General features: G+C 42.0%; 1 protein-coding gene across 1 annotated transcript in view; it reads left to right on the forward strand.

The window, feature by feature from the left end:
* RREB1 (ras responsive element binding protein 1) overlaps positions 1-24,386 on the forward strand; it is a 145,909-nt gene extending 121,523 nt beyond the window's left edge. Inside the window, exons 11-12 of the mRNA XM_006025213.3 lie at positions 11,456-12,202; positions 17,282-24,386. Coding sequence (XP_006025275.1) covers positions 11,456-12,202; positions 17,282-17,802 — 1,268 coding nt within the window. The 3' untranslated portion in view covers positions 17,803-24,386. The remainder of the gene's footprint in view (positions 1-11,455; positions 12,203-17,281) is intronic.
* The last annotated feature ends 7 nt before the right edge of the window (positions 24,387-24,393 follow it).

The raw sequence follows: 24,393 nt of genomic DNA on the forward strand, positions 1-24,393 counted from the left end.
GAATTTTCTCACTAGGAGAGTCATAAAACATAAAACACTGGAACAGGACAGAGGTGGTGGACTCTCCATCCTTGGAGGTTTTTAAGACCCAGGTATACCTCCTTGGCTGGGATGATCTAGTTGAGGATGGCCCTGCTTGAGCAGGGGGGTGGACTAGATGACCTCCTGAGGTCCCTTCCAATCCTAATTTTCTATGATTCAAAATTGCTGAATTTGAACTGAACAAGACTGAGAAATGGAAAGAAGTGCAGTTCATAAGAGAGCCATAGGACTGCCACTCTAGGGAGACTTGGGGTTGCTTAAAGCACACATGACTCCTGGATACAATTTCTGATGCTAATGAACATAAAGTCCCAGCTTGTGTAAAATGAAATGAGGGAGGTACCAGTAGCATCCTGTCAAGGAGAGGTTGGTTGCCTTTTGCTTTTTTGCACCTCTGTCCCTTCTTCACCACTTTCTTGATCATAGAAGTACCTGCCACACTCATTTTTCCGATTCCATTGCCTGGCATTTGCTTTCATTTAAACTATTTATACTTTCTGTACTTGTTTTTTTTAATTGTTCTAGCTGTTAGGTTTAAGACAGACATGTAAAACATGTTCTTTTAGGGAGATGATGATTGCTATTTGCATGTGGTCTAATCTAGATTCTGTTGAAATCAGTGAAAAGATTGTATCCAAAGAGTTTATGAATGATGAATGTTGCATCAGGTCTACATGTATAGGGACAGAAAAGATCCTTCCACTGAAGTTTAGAACTGGGATGTTGTAATAGTTTTTTCTTTGATATTAGGGAGGTGAGGGAATATTTTCCATTCAGGCAAGGTAGGATGGAGTTCTAATTGCAACAATTATTTTTCCCCTACATTAATGACAAAATGTTTTGAAAAAGAAAAAAAGAAGTCTTACTGCACATTAGGAAGACAGATAAATATATATTTATTTTTCTTGCTTTAGGCCAGAAACACTTCCCCTGTCAAAAATGTGATGTCTTCTTTTAGAAGACATCACCAAATAGAACTGTGAACGCCACCAGTTGCGCAAACATGGAGTTGCCAACTGCTCTCTGAGAAGAAACAGGCTTATTTCCCGGCCTAAAGAAAGGGCTGGTGGATCTCATGATAGCACAGGTAGTTCTTTTTCAGGTTGTTCAGAAAACTAAGGCGACTTTCGTTAATTTGATTAGAGACTGCAGAGAAAACAAAGCTAATTCATTGCTGAATGACACAAGACACAAGTTTTTTTCCAAGACCTGAATAGTGTTTAATCACAAGAGGACAAGGTGATAGAAACAAGGATTGTTGCAGTTACTTGGTTTTTCTGCATCTTCTAAATAGGATAGACAGATCTAAGAGGGAAGCCCACCAGATGGTTGTGCGAGTCTCCTGCCTGAACACTGTTCAGTACGCTGCTGTTTGTAGTTTGCATGATTGAGCCTTTGTTGTAAAGTACGTATGCACTTGAAAGAGAGACTTCTTGAATCAGGAGTGTTTTGAGTAGGTTTTCATAGAAGATTTGTTGAAGTAATTAATTTAAAAGCAGCAGAAGGGACATGGCTTTGATTATAAGAGTAATGAAAGTTAAAAATCAGCCCCATTACACTGAAACCTGGTTTAACCAATGAGCACATCAGTATGCCTCAGATCGTTCTCATTTTTCTGAAGTCCCCTTTACATGAGGATTTCCAGGGTCTTTGAAACCTTGGTTTTATAAAATGGGGTTGTACTGTAATGAAAGAGATCAGAGTATGAATCCCTTTCTAAATGGAGGAGTACAGATCTAAGTACTAGGATGGCATGATAGGAACATGCCCCATAATGTGATTTTGATCTTGCCTGTCGTGATGGGGCTAAGTTCTGTTTTATAGCCATGTTTACAGCCCTTACCTTACACAGCTGTAGCCCATCTGGGTATTTTGGGTGTAACATGACTTAATCTTGATTATACAGGCAAACCATACGTGTAACATAAAGTCTCCTTGATCTTTTTATAATGTGACGCTGGTGGAATAAAACTCTGCAGAAAGGATCTGAAAGTTCATATATTCTCTCCTGGCAACTGAATTAAAAAAATACAACTTGAGGTTTTTACACCTGGTTATAACCAGAGGTTTCTAACACAGTTTGGCTAGCCAGGGTCATGGAAACCAAAGTGTTCTAAGTGACATTCAGAAGACCATTGAGGTAGGTTAGGTTTCTGTCTAGATGACAAAGTTGTTCTTATGCTGTTTGTATCAGTACATGATAGTTACTCTAAGACACGGGTGTCGAACTCACCTGGCCCTGTGAGCTGGATGAGTGGCATGGAGCAGGTCTGCGAGCCAAATCTGGCCCATGGACCCTCTTCCTTCCCCTCCCCCAGCACTGTGTGCAGTGCAGATCCCAGGGCAGCTGGAACTGGTGTTGTGTGGACCCTGGTTTGGCCAGAGCAGCAGCCATGCTGTTGTGGTGGTTGTCTTAGCTGCACTGCGCCATATTAAGTGCCTGCCCTAGCAGCTTCAGGATTACGCTGCACGTAGCGTCTGCTCCAGTGAGTCTGGGATGCATGCTGCATATGGTGCCTGTGAGCACTGCGTGCAATGCAGGTCCCACACCAACAGATCCCAGGAACTGTGTGGCACATGTCCCAAAGTAGGTGCTGCCTGTGGCACAGGCCAGTTGCTGTGACCACTGCATGTAGCACAGCTTGCAGTCTGGTCTGACTGCCAGGTAGCCAGTTCTGGCTACTCCAGGGTCTGTATCAGACCAACTGGAGCAGCTGCCAGATTGGGTCTCCTTCCACTGTCCAAGAGAAACAAACAGCATCAAATGATGGAAGTAAATACAATTTTAAATAGATTTCCAGTTTGCACTTAAGCTAGCTGTGATACTGGGATTTTTTTTTTTTATGTTTGTTATAAAAGGAGCATGAATAGCCTAGTGTGGTTAACAGGGGATCTAGAAAGACTATGCAATTGTCATAAATTATCATGGTTCTTAGAAAGGTGGCTCTCATTAGCCAGTGACTGCTAGCACAAGTTTCATCATACAGTGAAAAGAAAGGGAAGAGGAGATGTTTGGGATGTGGCTTAGCTGCAGTTATGATCTAAGGCAGGGGTGGGCAAAATGTGGCCCATAGGATGGATGCAGCAGCCCGCCAGGACACTCTATCTGGCCTGTGGGGCCTCTAAAAAATTTAGAAAATTTATATTTATCTGCCCTTGGCTGCCTGTCATGCAGCCCTCAATGGCTTGCCAAAACTCAGTAAGCAGCCCTCCTCCCAAAATGATTGCCTGCCCCTGATCTATGTTAAAGAGGTACGGTTTAAGGTGAGATCCAAAGCAAGGAAATGGTGTTTGACAAGCTGTGCCATGTGGAGCAATTCAGTAGGGAGATTTTAAAGACTAGGGTGGCAACTTTTATAGCAGATATGGATGGAGAGGGAGTCTGTGAAAGTCACAGGGCACGTGTATATTTCTACTTCATGAAGTAAGAGAAAGTGGCCTGTCCACAGCATTTAGAAATAAAGAATAAATGCACCATATAGATGAAGAAAACCACAACAGTGTAGGTGAGAAGTGGCAAAGTCAAACTTAGGCATAGTGCACTAAAAATGAAGCCCAGTACCCAGAGAAAGGAAATACACAAAGGTAAAATATGGAAGAGTACAGTGAAACACCCGGATCCATTGTGTCAAAGCAACTTTATTTTCCTCTTCATTTTTTCCCAATGCTACTTTTTTCTTGCAGTCTCCCAGTTGATGCAGGGGAGGTGTGGACCTGGGACTGAGAGGTCCCTCTTGTGAGGAAGTTAGGAATTACTACCATGAGTAGGTAGGCAAATATTTATAAAGCAACTATTTAAAAACAAATCTTGCCAAACAGTGTTTTGCAAAATTCATCAGTGCTTAGACATCACCTCTGTGATCAGTCCTGACATTACTCAGGCCTTGACTAGACAAGATAATTTTAGTGTTGCAACGATGGTAGCAGCCCTCCCTTCCTTCCCCCCCGTACAGATGCTGAGTTTGATTTTTTAAGTGTACTCTGTGGCCTCCATCTGAACGTCTTTACTCAAGTTGGCTAATAGGATTTCTCATGGGAATAATGGCTGTTCATGTGACCAGAGACCAAGAAAGAGCAGAATTTGTGTCAAAGGAAGAGCAAGGTGGTGGCTTCTGGTTTTCGTTGTATTTGTTTTTTTACCAGTTGTATAGCATAGCATAGTATATTTAATATATTTTTTAGAATTAGGCATTTCCTGTTTGCCTTCTAAATGAATGATTTAGTTTTATTTGAATTAATTTTACTTTTCCTTTTCATACTTTTTAAATTTTTTGATGGTTGGAGGGGTTTTAAGATTCTAATGGAACCCCTCGAATGTGAGCTCTCTATTTCTAACATTCATGAATCCTATTAAAAGCAGCTGGGCGTAATAGGGAGATTAGCAGTATAATTTCAGAAAATAAGAAGGGAAGAATTGCTTCAAAGCTTTTATTAAATTAACTTTGTTTGCTGCAACATGGAACTAGAAACTATGCTTTGTGTGTCCAATTAAAAAAGAAAACACAAAATGTACTAGAACAATGCCATCTAGTGGATGCTGTTTACACCGTAAAAGAAAAGTTGCTGTCTTGCGTATGGTATTAGTTGAGTACCATAGAAGTTAATCAGTGGTGGTTGTTACTGTAGCTGGAATATTAGAACATCTAGTTTTTACTGCTGGTAGCATCGCATATTGTTCCTTCGGTGTTAATTTTACTCTTCTGTCCACTCCAGTTTTGAGAAGTTTTTGTGATGGGGTTTCTAGTTCTTTAGGGACTATACAAGAATTTTCTGGTATCAACCACTAACTTTATACCCTCTTGTGTTTTGTACAACAGTGATTCCTCTTTTCATTTGTTAATATGCACAACCCTCTTTTTTTCATTTTCATCACCCAAAAAAGTCCTCATTTTGGCTGAAACTTTCCATTTTCAAATGCTGTCAGAAGATTATGGTTATAGTAATGAAAAAAACCCAGATTACACCACCTTTTTTAGTTGAGAGTGAAAACATATTGTAACATAACATAAAACGTTTAAGTAATATGTCTCAATTGGGCAAAAGCAGCTGAACTGTAGAACACGGTGTGCAAATAGACCTCCATAAAATAAAATTTTCTTTCTAAAGTTTTAAACAAAGGGGTTTGGTTTTAAATGTTACAGATGTGTAGCAATTTCCTTTATGCAAGAGAGAGAAGTCCTTAAATTGCAAGATTCACAGCCCTTGAGATGTATTACGTTGGGTGGTGCCTCCTGGGAAGTGCATATTTTTGGAGATAGCGATTAAGAGGCAGTAAATAGGTTTTGTTCACTTGCTGCATATTCACTGTCTTCCTCTTCCTTTGTTCAGCTTTCCAACCTTGTATTCTCCCTCTGGGGTTGTCTGAAGGTACCATTGTTGGTTTACGTGTTGCACAGAACCAGCATTAGGGTTGGTATCGTGGTTAAGTGCATCGACTTTGATGCCACCTCTGAAATTGTGGAGGAATATCTGAAGTAGGACCTGCCGGCTTCATTGCTGATGGTGAAAGGGAGTTGCATTACACTAGTCCTTCTTTCCACTCTAGCTGTGGCTGATTGAAATTTTCATAGTTCATAGTTGGTAGGGTTGGGAGGGACCTGAGCAGATCATCAAGTCCGACCCCCTGCCGTGACAGGAAAAAGTACTGGGGTCAAACGACCCCAGCAAGGTGTTTGTCGAACCTCCAATTTTGATTGTGTGGTGGGTTTTGTGAGGGGTTTTCTTTTTCTTTTGGTCTGTGTTAAGTGGATACCAGATCAGAGATGGTCCCTGTCCTCAAGAATTAACACAGTGATTCTCAACCAGGGTCCCTTGATCCTTTCAGGGGTGACGCAGGGTGGGTTGCACAATGTTAGCAGTGTTCTGTTTATACACATGATTCACAGGATAAACCCAGAGATTTCAAATAGAAATCCATAGTTGCAGTCTTTCTGAGTTCTTTGCAACAAAAAAAAATCTGATCTATTATTTTTCTCTAGTAAACAAACAAAAAAAATCGAAAATGAAGAGCTGGTATTTTCCAAGGAGTGACTCAAGTTTACTTGAAGGGTACCTCCAGTCAGCATGGCAGTACCTTCAGTCTAAAAATGCCAAGAACCACTGTACTAACATTTGTTAACATTGTATATTGAAGATAGGTCTTTGGTTGCCAAAAAACGTGTGCTTGTTCATGGGGGAGCAATGCCTTTTATCCGATTGGAAAGGGCTTTACAAACATGGGTAAATGAATGATGGAAAGAGAGAAAAAGACACAAAATCTTTGCTCCACTCATCACCCCTTCAAGTCTGTTGTACCAAGTGGCAATCTGAGAAACATAGTGAATTTGGGACGTTTGTCTTGGGAACTGTAATGACAGCCTTCAGGTGAATTGGATTGCTTCTTGGGTGTTTCTCATTCAGGTGCAGAAGGCTCAGCCAAGACTCTCTACCAGTTCAGGCGCTGTTTATATGATACTAAACAGAATTTGTCACCAAAAGTTTGTGTGCTCTCCACACATGCTGTAAACTGACAAAACCCAGCCTTTCTGTCAGCTAAATAAAGCCATCTCTTCAAATTACACTAGCACTCAGCCCATATATATACTGTGTGTGTGTCCACCATCAAAATGTCAATGCGGGTGGACTCCAGAGAGATACAACAATGGTACTGGTGGTGTATGGTATGTTCTGGTAATCCAGCTCTTCAGTTGAGGATGCACAGCACAAGTAAAAGCAGTCAGGTGTACCTGTGCTCAAGTGGCAAGCTGGTGTCGGCCACAAGGGTGCTAGAATTTCGGGGGCCCAACCTACTGTTGTAGGCACAGAATAAATTCATTTGGAAAGGATGAAAGCACGTGTTGGAGAGAAGAAGGCTTGTGACTCCTGTGCTCTAATGAAGGAGCTTTTGTGCCAAATCTAAAATGACTGTCATGAGGGAAATGCTAGCCATGTTTCCCATAGCCAGAACCCCCAGTGGAGGACAGTCAAGGGCTGCTGTTCAAGATTGCCTACGGCTGAACAGGGTTGGAGTCTCACCTGTTTCCAGTTACTTGGGTATTGTGCAGAAAAGGTGGGGTCTTTGCCAGCTGGGAAACCAACCCCAAGGGGTATAGCTGATCATTCGGGGACTCAGAAGTGCTGTCGTGCGACTTGCAGGAGTTTTCATAATGGACCAGTGAAATTGTTCCTAAAAATACAGTGCTGGTCCAGCTCAGCTGTTGAAAAATGCATTGCTCCAGTCTCTCTCATAATATGTTCCTAACTTTGCTTTTATGTTTAAAACTGTGACTGGACTTACTTAGTCTTGGAACTGCAGATTTGCCTAGCTTGATCAGCTGTTTACTCACGCTTACAAGGTCTTCTTCCCCATCCCTCACAACTATCTGTGCTTGTAGGGTGACTCCTTCAAATATAATCTACCCACCCGTGGGATTAGTTGTCCTGTATTTAAGACTTTGATTATGGACTCATCATTCCCCCCACTCCCCTTGTCCCAAGAGCCATGGGGTGAGGAGTGGGGAGGATGAAGGGGTAAAGAAAAAAACCAAAACATACAAATAGATCAGGGTTTGGGTGGGAAACAAATTGAAATGTGGAAAACGCATAAAAAAGAAAGCAGTGGGAAGGCAGTGCTAAAAAAGATGTCAAGATGAAGAAAAGTAGAGCCAAGAAAAAAAGGGAAGGAGGCCCAGTAAATTACCTTGTGTCCCTTTGTTCACAGGTATAACTTAACTGCAATATGGCTGGGTGGGTATTTTTTCTGACCAAAATGGAACATTTCAGGGTCCAGCCCCTCTTGGAGGCTGGTTCTCTCTGGGGTTTCATGTCCCTGATGCTCTCTTTTGCCCCTGCTGTTTCTTCAGGGAGGAGGTAGCAAATGCATAGTAATATACCTTGCCATGTTTGTTCTTTTTGCACGGGCTGTGCCGAGTTCATGAAATGCTGTTGCTGATCTGCATCTGCCTCCCGGTCTCCCCAGTGCTTCCCTTTTCCCCGCCTCCTCCCCCAAGGTATGGTGCCCTTGCACGCTCTTTGGTTCTGTGTTTGCTCATCCTCTCATTCTTTGGTTCCTTGTCCTGTTCCCTAACCCGTTCCTGGGACTCGCATACCTTTCTGTTTCTTGCTGGGCCCTCATGTGATGACTAACAGGGTTGCCACCTTTCCTGAGGATGGTGTGACTTCAAGCCATTGGAAACATTGGAGATAACAGCCATCTTGCAGAGGGTCTGTCTGTGGCTTCCATCCCACTGTCACTATTGGGATGTGGCATCGATCTTAGGCCACTTTCTGTACTCATGCTCTTTCAGAATCATTGTATAGAAAAGCCCTCTCCCTTCTGATTCTCTTAGAGATTGTAGTAACCATAGCCTGTACTCAAGAACCTGTTCCACTGATTCCTTACTGTTGCTACTCTCAACTGTATCTGTTATCCATTATGTGGTTCATGGCCATAGTTGGAGCTCTTTTCCTGGGGACAGGTCCTCAGCAAAATAGGCCATGTTACAATAAAAAAGATATGTCAGGATGAGTGTAGGAGGGGGCAAAATGGACATGACACGGTCCTTGCTACTGTGGAACTTGTGAGTGTAGTAATCTTTGAAGTACCATATCAAAACTAGAAGTCGTGGTTAGACTTACTTTTAGCCACGTTTTCAAAATGTGTCAATTAAAAAGGATCCAGGTACCAGCGCTTCTGCTGCATTATGGCTTGTGCCCATTCTAACTCGAGTTCTACGTTCTGGCGTCTCCCAATTCTAACCCTCGCTCTCATGAACAGCTGTTAGAACTGGCTGGAAAGGTTTTTTGGTGCGGCGTTCCTATAGCTTGAACATGTAATTCCATGGGACACTCCGTTGCTACAGCCTTTTCCATGACTGCTGTTTCTAATATGTATCATATTTTGCAGTGTTTGTTAGAATGATTGTGCTGTAGCATGTCAGTCTGATTTTTACATGATGATGCCCTACTGTCTTTCGTTGCGTCTTTGCCTTACGCTTAAAATGCACAATATATAATGTGCGTGCCAACAGTATGCTTGAAATACAGAATTTGAAGACAGCTTTATCAGGAACTTCCAGGTGAGCTTCATTTTCAGGGCTTCCCACATCCTTCACCATAACGTGCAAAAATGTGGTTCAGTCCTCTGTTTTCATAGGCAGGGGGTTGGGGAGGATGTGAACCCTACTGAAAACTTTAATGGCTCTTTGCATAACCGACATTTTGCAAACCAGCTTGTTAGGATTAAAAGGTGAGCTTTCATCTTGTTAACAGATCATCCTTCTGCACCCATCCTCCAAAAAGTGACTTGAGGATAATTCTCTATGAAGTATACAGAATTATTAGAAATGCTTCCTAGCTTGGATGTTTCTTTAATTGATGTTTATTTTCGTGAGGGAGGGGTATTATAAAAACATGTTTCATGCTATCAGGTGCTCAATAACTATCATATTGTTCCCTTTGATTACTCTCTCTCCCCATGAGAGAAGCCTCTCATAATCTGGGTAGTCCTGAGACAAAGGTACTTGTGCTGCATGCATCAACCAGAAAAGAATCTAGACAGTCTTATCAGAATTTCTACATCTCTATAGTTACTAAGCAGCTATTGCTTGCAGATAACTTAAACAGTGGGTTTAGTGTTTATGCTGCTAGTATGGGTAGAGGTCTTCTCAAAATGCTAAATATGTGCTAAACATGAAAGGTGACACTTTGAATGAATACATATAGCTGGGGCTATATCTGTATTGCGCAAAAAAAAAAAAAAAAGGACTGAAATGAGGATGGCTGCAGATCCAGTGATGTACTTTGCCTAGCTTGAGTCCTGAAATCCTAAATAAAAAGAGGCGTGATAGGTGCGGTTTCATTCCATGCATCTGTCTCCACTTTGGCATCTAAATCATCTGGTTTATTTACCATTGTGTATATATACACCATCTTTATTGGATTTTAGAAGCTGTATCTCTATATCTCTTTGTTTTCCCATAAAGAAATGGAGGCATTTATTACAAAACATGTTATAAGCAATGTCAAGAATGTGACACAAGCTGATAATGGCTCACTGTAGTTGAGCCTGACAGTTCATCCTGTCTTGTCTAGTCTTTGCAGAGGCTGAAGATCAGTAAGCGATATGGTCTGTTTCAGCATTTAGCTTTTTGACAAGTAATGCTGTAATAAATTACTTGTTCATCAAGGGGCACTTCATCCTGCACTGTCACAGACTTCTGTCACCTGTGTACATTTATATGACTGAGGCTTTTTATTTGGAATGGTTGGAACTTGGAGTGTTTTTCTGTTAGCTTGTTAATAACCTTTAACAATTAATTGCATTTTTATCATTTTTATCTCTATTTGGCAAATGGGCTTCAGTAGATGGAAACTGATTTCATAGCCTATGCTTAGAATCATATACATAACATTTTTCTGTTTCATATTTGTTTATGTTTGGTACTCTTGCCTTTACAAAAGTTTTGAACTTCCTCCCTCTTCTTTGGTACCTCATTGTAATGTGTTCTACACTGAAAGTGATTATATTGTGATTCAGTAAAACTGAGGGCCAAGATTTAGTAGACTTCTAGGCCATGTTCAGATGAGCGTGACCGTACAGTATGTGGCACTGTGGACTTGTCTGCAATGCCACACACCGCACATTCAGATGTTCCCCAGTTTTTGGTTTTTTTTAACCTCGGAAGGTCCCACATGCAAAACAGTTGGGCAGTGCACATGGTGACAGCGCACACTGCCCAAAACCAGAGCCTAGTTCACTGGAGCCACGCTCTGGCTACCAGCCAGGCCCCCAGCTGCAGGAGCACTGCTGTAGCTACAGCTTCCCCAGCCCCCAAAACTCCAGTTGAGGCTGCTGGGGCCAGTACAGTTGCTGCTGGTCCCAACTTCCCCCATCCCACCCACGGTAACCTGCCATGTGCCAGAGTGCAAGTGGCACAGGCATTCCCTGGGGACAAGCAGCACTGGCGCAAGGTGTGGTGTTGCTACTTGTCCCTGGGGAACCAATGTCCGTGCTTGTCTGAACGTGGACCTAGTAGCTATTCCACCCTGCAAAAATGTCTGAAAAACAGTTCAAATGAAATCTGGATGGGTCCTCCATTTCACTGTTGTTTTTGTTCTTCTTTTTATGACTCAGTCTGAAAGGTAAGATGAAAGTGTGTTACAAGAGTATATGCAGTAGGGATTTTCACAGACTTAAGCAGGGTGCGATAGAATTGCACTTCACCACCTAAGTCCGCCTAGACTCTGATGTCTCTGTTCTGTTCTCTCTTCTCAAGTTACGTAATTACTGGCTTTGGCTGTAAAGAAGCAAATGCACATGTGGAAGTATTAAGAGTGATGCTGATCAATCAATATGTAGCCTTGAGATGGTATGTGGATGGTTCTGGGTATGTGAAAGGTATCCAACTGAAAATTTCCCTCTTTCTGCTTACAGACAACCAGTTGGACCTGGAGGCTTTAGCTGCAACAAATGAGGTGCTGGACCTGACCTCCTGTGAGAGAGATCGACCAGAGGAAGAAACAGAGCTACCAGAAAATGAATGCAGTCCCAAAGAGGAGCAAAAGTCTGACTCATCCCCAGGAGAAGAGGGTGCACAAGAAAAATCAGATGAGTATGAAGAGGGGCCGGAGGAAGACTCTGTAAGTAACAGAAGCCTTGATCTCAATTTTGCCAGCAAGCTGATGGATTTTAAGCTGGCAGAGAGTGACCAGAGTGCAGGCAGCAGCTCTCAGACTGAAAAGAAACATGCCTGTGATGTTTGTGGAAAATCTTTCAAGTTTGCTGGCACTCTTGGCCGGCACAAAAAGGCTCATACTCATGAGGATCGAAAAGATGAAAAGAGCAGTGAGGATGAAAGCAGAAGTGTTCAAGATGAAGCCGGAGTTCCCCCAGGACTGGACTCCACTCTTGACCAGGAAGAGCCCCCGATGGACTTAAAGGTGGTAGAATCTCCAGTGGACTGTGAGGCACCAGCAAAGGAAAATGAAGAGAGTGAAAGCGTCTCTGAGGGAGAGAGTGCAGGGAGAAAGTCCACTGAGAAGAGTGATGATGACAAAAAACCAAAGACCGATGGGGCTAAGGGTACCACAAAAGCAGACAAAAGGAAGAAAGTCTGTACCGTGTGCAACAAGCGGTTTTGGTCTTTGCAAGACTTGACACGACACATGAGGTCTCATACAGGTAAGAGGAGAACAATGAGACGGAAGAAAACCAGTGGAAGTTGCTACATTAAAAAAATAGGGGAAGGGGAATGGAATGGTAAACAGTCAAAATCACTCGCATCCATGGAGAACTCAACCGAATAGTGAAATACATTGTTTATTTTATAATTCTGTATATTTTTAAAGAAAATTGGAAACTACTTACCTTCATTTTTATGGGTTCTTTCCAATTACATGTTGCAGAACTTGAAAGTGTGGGAAGGGCAGGGAGACTACTGAACAGGTTTTCTTTTATGTCCAGTTATTTCTCTTGTCTTTGTGGTTCTGCACTGTTCCCATATTTTGATGCACGCTGGAACGCTGTAACATTGTCCATGGAATGCACTGCCTCTGTGTGGGGATTGGAAAGAGGAGTCTTTGGGCAGAGCAAGTGGAGCACAATTAATACAAGTGCCCCTGTAATGATTTAGTCCAGGAGTTAGTTGTCATGGAATACATGGGGTCCTGTTTATACAATTAAATATTAGGGGTATGCGAAGTGGGCCCTGTTTGTTTCGGATTTGGATTCGGCCCAAATCAGGGACAGTGATTCGATTCTTTGATTCGGATCTCTGTCTGTGATTCTATTTGGCTGAATCCAAATTCGAAGATACGATGCTGATTCGGAGAAATGATTCAGCCATAGACACAGCTTTAAATGTGTTTTCTACCTACCTGGAGGTACCAGGTGGGGCTCGTGAACACTGCGATGCTGGGGCGGGCGGAGCGTCCCACAGGAGCAGGGGAGGGGGTGACCTCCACATGCTCAGTGGCAAACTCAGAAGTGGACTGGAAGTACTCCCCTGTGCGTGTGCCTGCTGCCGCGCCGCCCCCCCCGGCTTGGCGATTGACTGCGGCAGGACCCTGGGTACCCCCCCAGACCCAGGAAGCATGAGTTGCGAAGCCAGAGGGGCGGGGGGGCAGTGCACACTCCAGCAGACCTTGGCAGCAGATCCGGGTCTGCTGTTGAGCGTGCTGGGGAGCCCCCCGCACTCCTCTCCATCTGGCCTAGCATCACAGTATTCACAAGCCCCTGCTACCTAGAGGCATGTAGAAAAAACATTTAAAGCTGCGAATGTCCAAATTGCTGTATCTTTCCAAATCTCTTCGAATCAATTTGGAGGGTTCCAATTTGATTTGGAGAGATTAAAGGGTCCTTTGATTCAATTTGGATTCGGACATTCAGCCACTGACTCGGGCCAGATCTCCACCAAATTGAATCAGGGATCAAAGCTTCGCACAGCCCTATTAAATATTCTTCAACTTTGCCTTGGAAGGGGTTATTAAATGACACTTTTATTTGGATGAAGACAAGCTCACAGATGTATTGCTTATTCGTTTTCTTCAAAACCATTGAATCCAAAGGTGCTGTATTTATTAGTGACCTGAAGAGACATCAGGGAGAGGGATACTTCCTCTATGCTTGTTTTGGGATTGCTTTTCTTTAAGTTACATATTTTGTGATTTAAGCTTGGATATTTATGTTAAGATGAAGCTTCACTGAAGTATCCATGTTAAGATGCTTTTAAAAGTGTATGGGCCTAATTAGTAGCCTGCCTGAAAGAATAAAGACCATATTAGCCTCTAGAACCACTAAACAAATTTCTGATTGAAGGCTTTAAGATGGCAGCAAATTTCCAATAGCTTGATTTCTTTTTTTTTTCACAAAATGCTGAGGGAGCCACAAATCTGCCTGAAGTCAATCTGAATGCAGCACCTTTGAAATCTAGGCTACCTCCTGTAGCATACATATGGGAGTAAACTTAGTTTTCTATTCTGAAAATACTTAACTGCTAGTAAATGCAAATTTGATTTCTTTCTTGTCCCTATTTTTTGTACATCATAAAGTCAACACAAAATATGACATGACTATAGTCAGGAAAGGATTTGGGAGGCTTCTGAAATCTAAAATAACATACTCTGAGCCAAACGAGAGACCCTGTTGTGCCCTTGGGGGATGAGCTCTTTCACAGATCTTGTGCCAGATGGTTTTAATATTGTCATTGTTCCTTGAGTTTTGCCAGTCTTGTGAACCGGATCCTTTGTTTCTTCCTGTCCCCTCCCCCTTCTTGGTTTAACTTGAGGCATTCATTTCTTGATCCAGTTTAATTTTCCTATAGCAATTTTGAATAGAAATCTGTGCTGATGCCTTATGCTTTCTTCAGCTGCAGTAAATGTAAATAGTTGCACTACCACTTGCTTCTTTAAAACTGTCTTTAATCACCTGCATCTTCTCTCTCAAATGAGGACTATTCTTGAGTATTGCACATTTTTCCTTCTGATTGCTATGATAAAATGCCGTATGAGATGATTTCTGTTTTTTCAGAGGCTTTGTTGTTGTTTGGTTTCATTTTTTTTTCTTTTTTAAAGATACCCTTAATTTTAAAAGATTACGGTCAGAGTAGCAAGAATGTTTGGGGACTGAGGTGCAGGGCAGAGCAATGAAAACCTGTACAAATGGAGGGTCATTTGCGGATCTGTGTTTTCATCTCCAGCCTATCTCTCTCCCAGTGCAGAATGCACCCAAGTTTATTATTGTATTGTTTACTCTAAGTCTGGTGCAAGCCATTGCTTTGAGCAGTTTAAACATAAGGCTAGTACCTATCCTTGCATTCTTTAAAAAAGAAAAGTCCAGAAATTATGATTTTGGTGGGATTTTGCTGTGATTTGAACTCTTGTTTTCCTCTCTCGTTTCCCCTGATCATGGATTCACAGATGCAGGGTGAGCAGTGACCAAAATGTAGATACAGAGTTATATTCTAGGAAAGGGCCCATCTCAGTAACAGTAGGGCCCCTTTTCACCATCCTGCCAGTTTAATAAGATCTTAAAGTTTGTATACATCAAATGAAATTTAAAATCATTTCAGAGTTTTTTTCTTTCCTTTTCTTTTCTTTTCTTTTTTTTTTTTTACACTCCCAGGACAAATGGAGCTTTAGTGTAAGTGAAAATTCAGCTCCAAGCAGTTGCTTTGTCATGTATGTATTTGTACAAGATGGTATCTTGGTCAAATTGCATTATTAAGCTGTTTTTATTTAATAGTTGCAAACGGACATGCAAGACTAAATAATGCTGAAAGCAGTATAGTATTGCAGGTTCTTCAAGGCAGTAGGTCAGTACTAAGGTTTAAGTATCTTTACCTTGTATTAACCTTTTTATGAATTACTTTGTACCTGGGAAAGCACTTAAATATTTTGTATATAGGGAGATATTCTTGGAACCAAGCAAGCTACTTGCTCATCTGCTGCGTACAGCATACAGTGCCTGCAGCTTGTTCCTGAGTTTAATCCAGGAGCGGCCAACCCACCATGGTACATGTGGCACAAGTGTAGTCTGTGTGTGGCACGTGATGGATCAAGGGGGAGCAGAGAACACAGGAACATTTTGGGCAGGAAGCAGAAAGCAAAGCAGCAGATCAGGAGGAAGGGGATTGGAGTGATACTCAGGGAGGGTGTGAGGCTTACCTTGTGGCATGCCTGCCAAAAAGGTTGGCCAACACTTGCTAGTTCCTGAGAACAAGGAGATAGGAGAACTGAAACTAAGCCTGGTTAGAAAAAGTTGAAGACATTCTCCACCCCCCAGAAAACTTAGTTTTGCCTCTAAATCAACTCGTCTGTAAGCTGATTAAAACGCGCGCGCACACAGTTTTTGCAAAAATGGACAAAGAAAAACCATCTTAAATCTTTCATTGAAAATATTTTGTCAGCTCTCATGGTAGTTGTCTAATAGTGGAGTTATTCATGGTCTGATTAAAACCCAGAAGCTTAGGCCTGCTATTTGCACATTGAAGCAGTGACATGATACCCTCTTTGTGCCTCACAAAAGATCAAGTTCTGTCACAGAGTCCACTTCAAGCAGGTTCCCTTTAGTAATTTGTATGTGGAAAATTCACTCTTCCACCATGACTGGGAGAGAAATGTTTTCTCGATTCTTGTTTGGCTTTGTCATTTTGGTCTGCCCGTGTTAACGGGGCACATCTTCCTCATTCCACATACAGAAAAGCTGTGAACGAAAGGGTATGGACACTGTGGATTTACCCTGCTCTGTGAATAGTAACATATTACTAATACACCTACCCAAATGATGGTATAAACTTGGGGTGCACAACCCCTGGCCTGCAGGTCAGATCCAGCCACCCAGTGCCTTATCTAGCCTGCAGGGGGCCCCATGGACTGTGGCCCTGTGTACTAGTTGGGGCACACAAGGTACTACTGGGCTGGATCCTGGCTCTCAGGAGTGGTGAAGGGCCCCTGGAGCCCGATCCCCATGTGTAGAACCAGGCAGAGGTGGCATAGGGCCCCCAGGGCCCTGCATACAGGGTCTGGTCCTACTTGCAGACCAGCCCCACACCCCTCATCCGGTTCTTGGGGCAAAAAGGTTTACTGATGTAAGCAAATCACTGTGAAACAGATGACTTTACAGTCTCCAGCAGTTTTTGGAATGCCTCAATACTTACCAGTGAAGTAGCAGTCATACAGAAGTAGTAGGCAGCCTGACACGTGGAAAACAATCCTGCATTTAACTTTGGATTAAACTAAATACAAGAAATATATGAGAGCACTAAAAATCTGTGTGTCAGGACCAATTTGAATATGGAGGGGTTCTTGCAGACTTTCTCCTAGCAGCACATGCAAAAAGGCATGCAATTGAGACCCCCGAAGTAAAATTAGCCACTCACAATCATTCTAGCCTACCAGAGACTTGCTGGGAGATGGAATTTGCAATATTATTTATGCACTATTCCTTGGCTAATTACTCTGCGCACTTTGGCATATACATATTACACTGCTTTGCCGTGCTGTCTTTTTCATAATACAAAACGACACCAGACATCTACAAATCCTTAGCCTTTATCTGTATTTTCTCATCTCTGCCCCAGCAATATCTGTATTTACTGGCACACGATAAAACAAACCAAAAATCAGAGCTGTATCAATAAGGCGACTATGGCTGATGTGGCTGCTGAATTTCTGCTATTCAGAACAGTTGCACGCCTGAAAAAGAGAAAAGGAAATGAATGTATCAACTTGCAATTCAATTTCAGTCTTAATTCTGTCCTAGGGGAGAGACCGTACAAGTGTCAGACCTGTGAACGGACCTTCACTCTGAAACACAGCCTGGTTCGTCACCAGCGCATACACCAGAAGATCAAGAATGCCAGGAACCATGGCAAGGAGAGTGACAAAGAAGAAATCCAGTCTCGGTGTGAAGAAGACAGTGAGAATGAGTCTAGCCACAGTGGCACTAACCCCATCTCAGAAAATGAGTGTGACTCCGTTGCAGGCCTTGGTAACTCTTCATCTGTCACTAGAAGCCGAAAAGAAAGTCAGGCCAATGCAGCGAAGGAGTCTCTTTGCAAAGAGGAGAGAAGCAGTGGACGAATAACCAGCACTTGCCTTGCAGAGTCCAGCAAGAATGCACAAAAACAGATCCCGAAAGATCAGGAATCACGGGGGAACTCTGATCATGAGAGACCTTCGGGTTTCATTCAGGACTTGCTGGAGATGCACAATAAAAAATCTCCCATGAATCACATTCTTGCCTCTGCAGACAGTGCACCTCAGCTTTTGGGAATTGAATGACTTGCTATGAAATTGGACCTATCCCAGCACACAAACTAAAGCCAGCAGAGCAAGTTTTTTTGGAGTGGTTTGTAAGAGTGCCCTTCAGATGTGGGAGAGTTATGGCAGACTGGAGTCTGTGCCATATGCCTTTCAGTATAATAATGCAAGAGACTACAGTATATACTGATTTGAGTGCCTTACTACTTTATTAGATCTTTTGGTATGATAGAATTTTTTCAAAAATGATTTTTTAATATTTTAATGAATTATTTGGAGAGGACCCTTTTCATTTAAGCATTAATATTACCTTTTGTATTGGTGTGTGTGAACTTGTTCCTGTATATCTGTGAGAGTCGCTGTGTTTTGTTCTCTGAGCTGGAAATGGGGGCAGTGGGTAGGGAAGCCCTTGGATACTGCAGCCAATAACTGGAAGAAAATTATGTGAATTTCATACAAATTAATCAGAGGAAATATAGATGAGACATTGAGATCTTCTTTTTTTTTCCTCAGTTGATGTTCTTGCATTTGCCACATGGTGGAGCATTAATCCAGTTCCAGATGTTAACGACAGGGCAGTTGAAGGTGTTCAAAGTGGTTCAAGCCAAAAGCAGGAAACAGTTTCAATCTCATACTTGTTTCCACTTTTCAGCATTAGAAATGGTATTCTAGTAACTAGGGTTGGTTTTTTTTCCCCTGGCCATTGTGGACTGAGTATACAGAGAAGAGTTACATAGCAACTTAACCTATGGAAATTACGCACCGGCTGTTATATATGTTTGATTTGCTTCGGTATATTATTATTATTATTATTATTTTATTGTTATTTTATAAATTCATCAGTTTGCTCGTCTCTGCAGTCAGCAGAAACCAATGGGCAATATTTGCCCACGGAGATCTACAATGCAGCTTGGAAGCCCCATTTAAATGTTTTTGACTCAAGTTTTCACCAGCTCCTCTCTCACGTTGCAGCTCTTTTACTGTACTTCAAATGAAACCCTTCCTCTGACTGGAGAATCCAATGGAGGCCAGCAAGTTATCATCCAAAATGTGCAGGGGAACATCTCACTAGTGGTGGATGGGTGGGTGTGTGTCTGTCCATGTGTGTGCGCGTGTATGAGAGTGAGAGAGAGAAATGGAGAGAGAACGGAGGGAAGGAGAGCATGCGGGGGAAGGGAGTTGTGAAAAAACCTTCCAAGTGCATGAGATAGGCACTGCAAATACAATATGCATTTTGTGGAGATTGCATCAGTGATGACACTTGTTACTAAAGAGCAAATTCATTCAGTCTTCCAGTCAAAAGAAAGCAAGAAAGAAATGCGAGCCGTACCGTGATCTTGCTTGCCGTCATGTTCTAAAGCAAGAAAATACTACTGGTAATAAAGCTACAAATATATGTTAAAAATTAAATGAAATAAAATCAATTACATAATTAAAAAACAAACAAACCTTTTCTTCCTGAGATTTTGGGGTTGATGCTTGAAGACTAAGGCATGTGTCTAAATTTCATATCAGTAAACTAACCCCCTTGAAATGCTGAGCGTTGGAATTTCTCCGCAGACCTCCATGTTGCCAGCCACTGGTGATACTCCAACCACCAGGATTTAAGGGGTTACGCCAAATGTCTCCTACTGTAGCTGTGCATTTTTAGGGATGCTCAGCGTTTTGTTGTTGTTCTTGTTGTTTTTATTGCCTCTGGGACAGACAGAGCCATAGTATTGCCGGAGCATCACTGTGCTGTTCCACCCCGTCAGCCTGTTCTCTCACACTGTGATCCTCCCTTCCCCCTGCAAAACCGCTTTGTTCTACTTTCATTAGACAAGGAAGGTGTGGGCCTCAAATCCCTATCATAGCTAATATATATGTATCTCTCTCTCCCTCTCTTTCTCTCTGACTTCCCCACATTTCTAGAGACTGAAATCCAACTGCCCAGAACTCAAAGGAAGAAAAATGTTGTTGAATAATGTTCTTGCAAATAGAATAAGAAAAAAATGGTTGAGGTATATGTGATTTTATTTTTTTTAACAACTAGGGATGTTTGGACCAGTTTTGAAACAAAATTACTCCAGATAAATAAAATATCAGAACCAATGATTCATTTAAAACTCTACCCAGGTGCGTCCTATTTAGTTAAAACCAGTTCACACATCCCTTAATTTTTATTATATTATAATTATTATAATAATAATTATTATTATTTTGGGTATTTTGGTTTTTTGTTGTTTGTTGGTTTTTTGGTTTTTTTTGGTTTGGTTTGTTTTTTTTGCAACTCTCCACACTAAACTGCGCAATATTGTGGGGGAGAAGCCATTACTAAACTATATGCTGCAGAACAATGTAGCAAGTAATCAATTCCCAGCAGCCTGCCGGGACATCTGCTAGCAATAATCACTATTGATTTAAAGCTTTATTTAGCCTTTATCTATATCCTAGTAGAGTATAAGGTCTTGCCACATTTTAATGACATTTTTATTAGTTGAGTTTGACTGAGAATTTTTGTTGTTGTTGTTGTTGTTGTTTTTTTCCCCCCAATATTAAACTGTGAAATTTATAACATGTTTAAACTATGGGTGAATCTTATGCTTAGTTTGCATGTTCAGCTAATTTGTCTCTATACATTTTTTTTTGGTTTGGATCTTTTTATTTTCCTCTCTCAGGGCTTTTACAAAAATGGATCTTCTGAAATTCTTGTCTGAGTTGCAGTGGACTTAACATTGAGAAAGTTCAATCACTACATTAAGCACTTGACTGTGAAAGCGCAAAAAAAAAATTTAAAAAATCTAGGCTTGTGGCTATTCTGAAGTAGCTTTTGGGGCTATGGGACAGTCTGATTCCATTTTCAGAACGATTCATAATTTTCTCTCTCCTTGTGTGTGTGTCTCTTTTCTCTACCCCTCTCTATTCAAGAAGGAAGTTTAATTCTAGTGATTTCAGCCCACGCAGGAAACAATAATAAATGTGTAGAATTCATATTTTTCTAAAGGGAACTTAAACTGCTGCTACAAGTTGTGTACAAGACTGGTTTATGCCACATGAACAGAGAATCACACATTTGTTTTTGGTACTTTTATTCCTCTTTTTATTCAGTTGTACAGTACTTCCAAATTCAAAATAAAAGTAAAGCTGTTCTGTATCAAACCATCTAAGCAATAAAATGTTATATTTAAAAATTATAGGTTGCAAAATGGACATGGCTCTTCTTGTGCGTTTCTTGTAACTTGCTTTGAAACCATAGATTGAGGGATAATGCACAAAGCAGCTTGACATGGTCAGAGGGTTGTACTGTTTCTGTTGGCCTGAGCTTGAATTAGTGGGCCAAAAAATTGTGAAAACTTTGTTCTCTTTGTGAGCAGACTAACTAGAGTCTTAGGAAGCAGCGGATTTGGGGTTTGAAATTTCAACTACAAAATGGGAGAAATGTAAGCGAAGGTCTTTACCAGCTTTAGTTTGAAGTTCTCTGTCCATTTTAAGCAGCAAACTCATGGTCACACAAGAAATGGCCTTCTCAAGGTATTGTGCTGTATGAAGAATTATTGATAGCTTTCTTTAAGTGGATTAGGTGTGCTCTGGCAGTTGCAATCATGGCTGAGTTGTCCAGCAGGGAATTTTGTGTAGCTGTGAAATGTTCTGGATGAAATCAACAGCTATTGGCAAATGCCTAGGTGCATAGTACTGTATTTAAGCTTGTCAGTTTAACATAGTCTTGCAATTTGCATTTTATTTGCTTCCTTGAAGAATGTCTCCCACAGAACAGTGACAGGCAGACAGCCGTGTGGGCTGAGCATTGGCTTCTCAATGGCAGGAACTGTGAGGAGTTGGGGAATCTTCCTTTCAGCTCTTCTCCCTGGAGGTGACTATACCTCTCTACGAGAACGGTGAACCAAATTAAGAGATGAGGCTCAAGGGAGTCTGAGCTGCTTCATTGCACACAATCTTTCAGTCTTTCACATGCATATATTATAGACTCTAGCACGTCATTTATATTTCCTTATGTTACATTTTGAATTTGGCCTAGTGACTGCCGTGTCCCTCAGCCAGACATTTCCTTGTTCCAGCTGTGCAGCAACCAAACAGTACCTACTGTTGGATCAACAGAGCTGCCTACGAATACCAACTTACTTTATTCCTGCTCACCACCAGATTGCTGCTATTGCAGTTGTTTCCCAAAGACCATAGGCGAAGTTAGCAACAGGTTGGGAGAAGAGTAGGGTTTATTGGTGTAACCTTCACTTGCCAAAGTTGCCACTTCACTGCTCTGCTCCCTGAGGTGCATGCTTTAAATGTTGAATGAAGCCTTGTGTAGACTAGTTTGCCTCTGCTGACATAATATGTTTAATCAAAACTCCTACAGAGCCCCCATTTCCAGAATAGACCAGCAGGACCCCTTAGTCATGGAGGACCAAGTGTTTTTGTGCATCAAGTTTGCAGAGGACAATCTCCACATCCACAGAACAGGAAGCTGTACAGAGGGTTAGGAAGGAACAAGCAGCACCCTCTTCTGGTGTTATAGCCCTAAGTCCAGAGTGTATCAAGGGGAGCTGTACTTCAAGATACAGGAGTGTCCATCACAGAATGAAAAAGAATTGAGTGTCTTTTGGCAGTCTGATAATAAAATGAGCACTCACTCTAGAAATCCTGTGAGGATAAAGGGATGAAAGTGTTTGTCACTATCTGCTTAGTCACATAATAGCTGATTTGAAGTTGTGTGCGTGGGTGGTACAGGGAGAGCAGTATGGTTGTGCAGAGGGTAATGGTGAGGAAAAAAATGCTAGACCACTGACAGTACCATACATCTAAAACCAGAGGCCTTTTACGCTGAGGAGAGAGGGTGAGAAACTAGATGGTCTCCTTATATTAGGAGACGTTTTCTCAGTGGAAGCATAAATGATGTAAGCGTGTTTTGAAGAGCAGGAGGTTGGGAAGGAAAGGCAATAGGAACAAAGTTGGGGGGGATGCCATCCCCACTCAGGGTAGTTTTACTGCTCTAATTATATATTTTTTGGTCATTATGGTAATAGGTTATGTCATTACCTGTGTAGCTGATGGTCTACAGGATAGTGCCTCTCAATAACATCTCTTCTAATCTTGCATTCTTACCTGGCATAGCTGGAAGGGAGTGAGGAGGGGGAAAGTGAAAAAGGTTAAGGACATTGCATCCACTTAGAACTGAAGGAGCAATTGGAATTACATATATAGCAAATGTATAAATTATTTAATAATGTATTTCATAATAACAGGTGGCTGCAGACAGTGTAGCTCTTCCCCTTTTTTTTCTCTGACCCCTCTCCCTCTGCTCTTTCTGGTTTAGCTCAAGGAAAGGTTCCTATGTGTTTGAGTCTGTGGCTTTCTCTTTCTGGGAAAAGGTAGAGGTGGGGGAAAACGTGCTTTGTCTCTGCAGTCCTCCAAGGGTGGTATCTGCAAACGACCCTGCTCCACAGACAAGTTCACATGAAATGGAGTGATGTTTATCATCAGTAGTGTGCCAGACCTGGTATTATTCTTGGCTGTCTGGTAACTCATCTTATACCCTGTTATCCTCTACCTGCATTGTTGTCCAGTGTGCTTCTTCCCATGACTGGCCCACAACTATTGTGATAGACCATTGTTCAGTTTGAGCATTCTCCTGGAGGAGCCAAATTGTGCAATTGCTTACATCAGATGGAGGTGTATTGAGATTTTGCCATTAGGTAACAAAGTCCTACCATGGTGCCCTCCAGAGCACCTACAAGGAGCCTGTGTGCAAAAAAACCTCCCACTTCAGAGAATGAATTTTGCTGTCGCAATCAAATCCTAAAGCCCTGGACTCTGGAAATTTTGCGGGAGCACGGGGAACCTGAGAGTAGCAAGTTCAGAAAGGGTGGAAGAAGAGGAATCTTGCCGAGCAATACGCATTTTGTACCCATAGTGGAGAAGAAAATAACTGAAGAAAATAATCCCTCCAGTATTCTGAGTCCCTCCGACTCCATCTCCCAGACTGCTACAGGAAGTTGATGTGAGGAGCCAGAAAGAAGAGTAAGCCAAAGTGTGTGGCTTAGTGAGATGGTTGCCTGCCTGACCTCCTCACTCCAGATTTTTCATGTTCTGTACAAAGAACTGCTGCTTGATGCACGGGGAAGCTGTGTATTGTGAAAGGGAAGAACATGCCATGAAGGGAGCTGTGCTGCAGATAATCTGAACCTCTCCAGTGCCTTTTACCAGAGGTTTGCAAAGCAGTTGACCAAAATTAAGAGACTCCATAAACAGAACTCAAACAGCCTAAATTAAAAGGAGAATTGTGTCCTCCTTATGGAAGTACTCAGGCCTTACCTAAGCTTACATGTGAAAGCTAAAGCATTAAGTGCAGAATGTCAGGGGCTCATTTGGGGCAGTAATTTTAAGTCCTAGACAGAATATGGAACCTGGCCACATTGTGGGTGAAGCTGTGGCAAGGCTGGTACAGAGCATCAGCCTGAACCCTGGGACACTGATACACCAGCTGAGTAGCTGACCAAGGTTTTGCTGCTGGCTGTGTCTGTCAGCAGCAAGTACACAGAGAAGAAATGTGTAAATATATTTATCACTTGTAACCTCTCCTTTGAATCTAGGGATTGGCTAAAGAACAGGTTCAGGAGC

The sequence above is a fragment of the Alligator sinensis genome, unplaced genomic scaffold (assembly GCF_000455745.1).
Source record: "Alligator sinensis unplaced genomic scaffold, ASM45574v1 scaffold220_1, whole genome shotgun sequence".
Lineage (NCBI taxonomy): Eukaryota > Metazoa > Chordata > Crocodylia > Alligatoridae > Alligator > Alligator sinensis.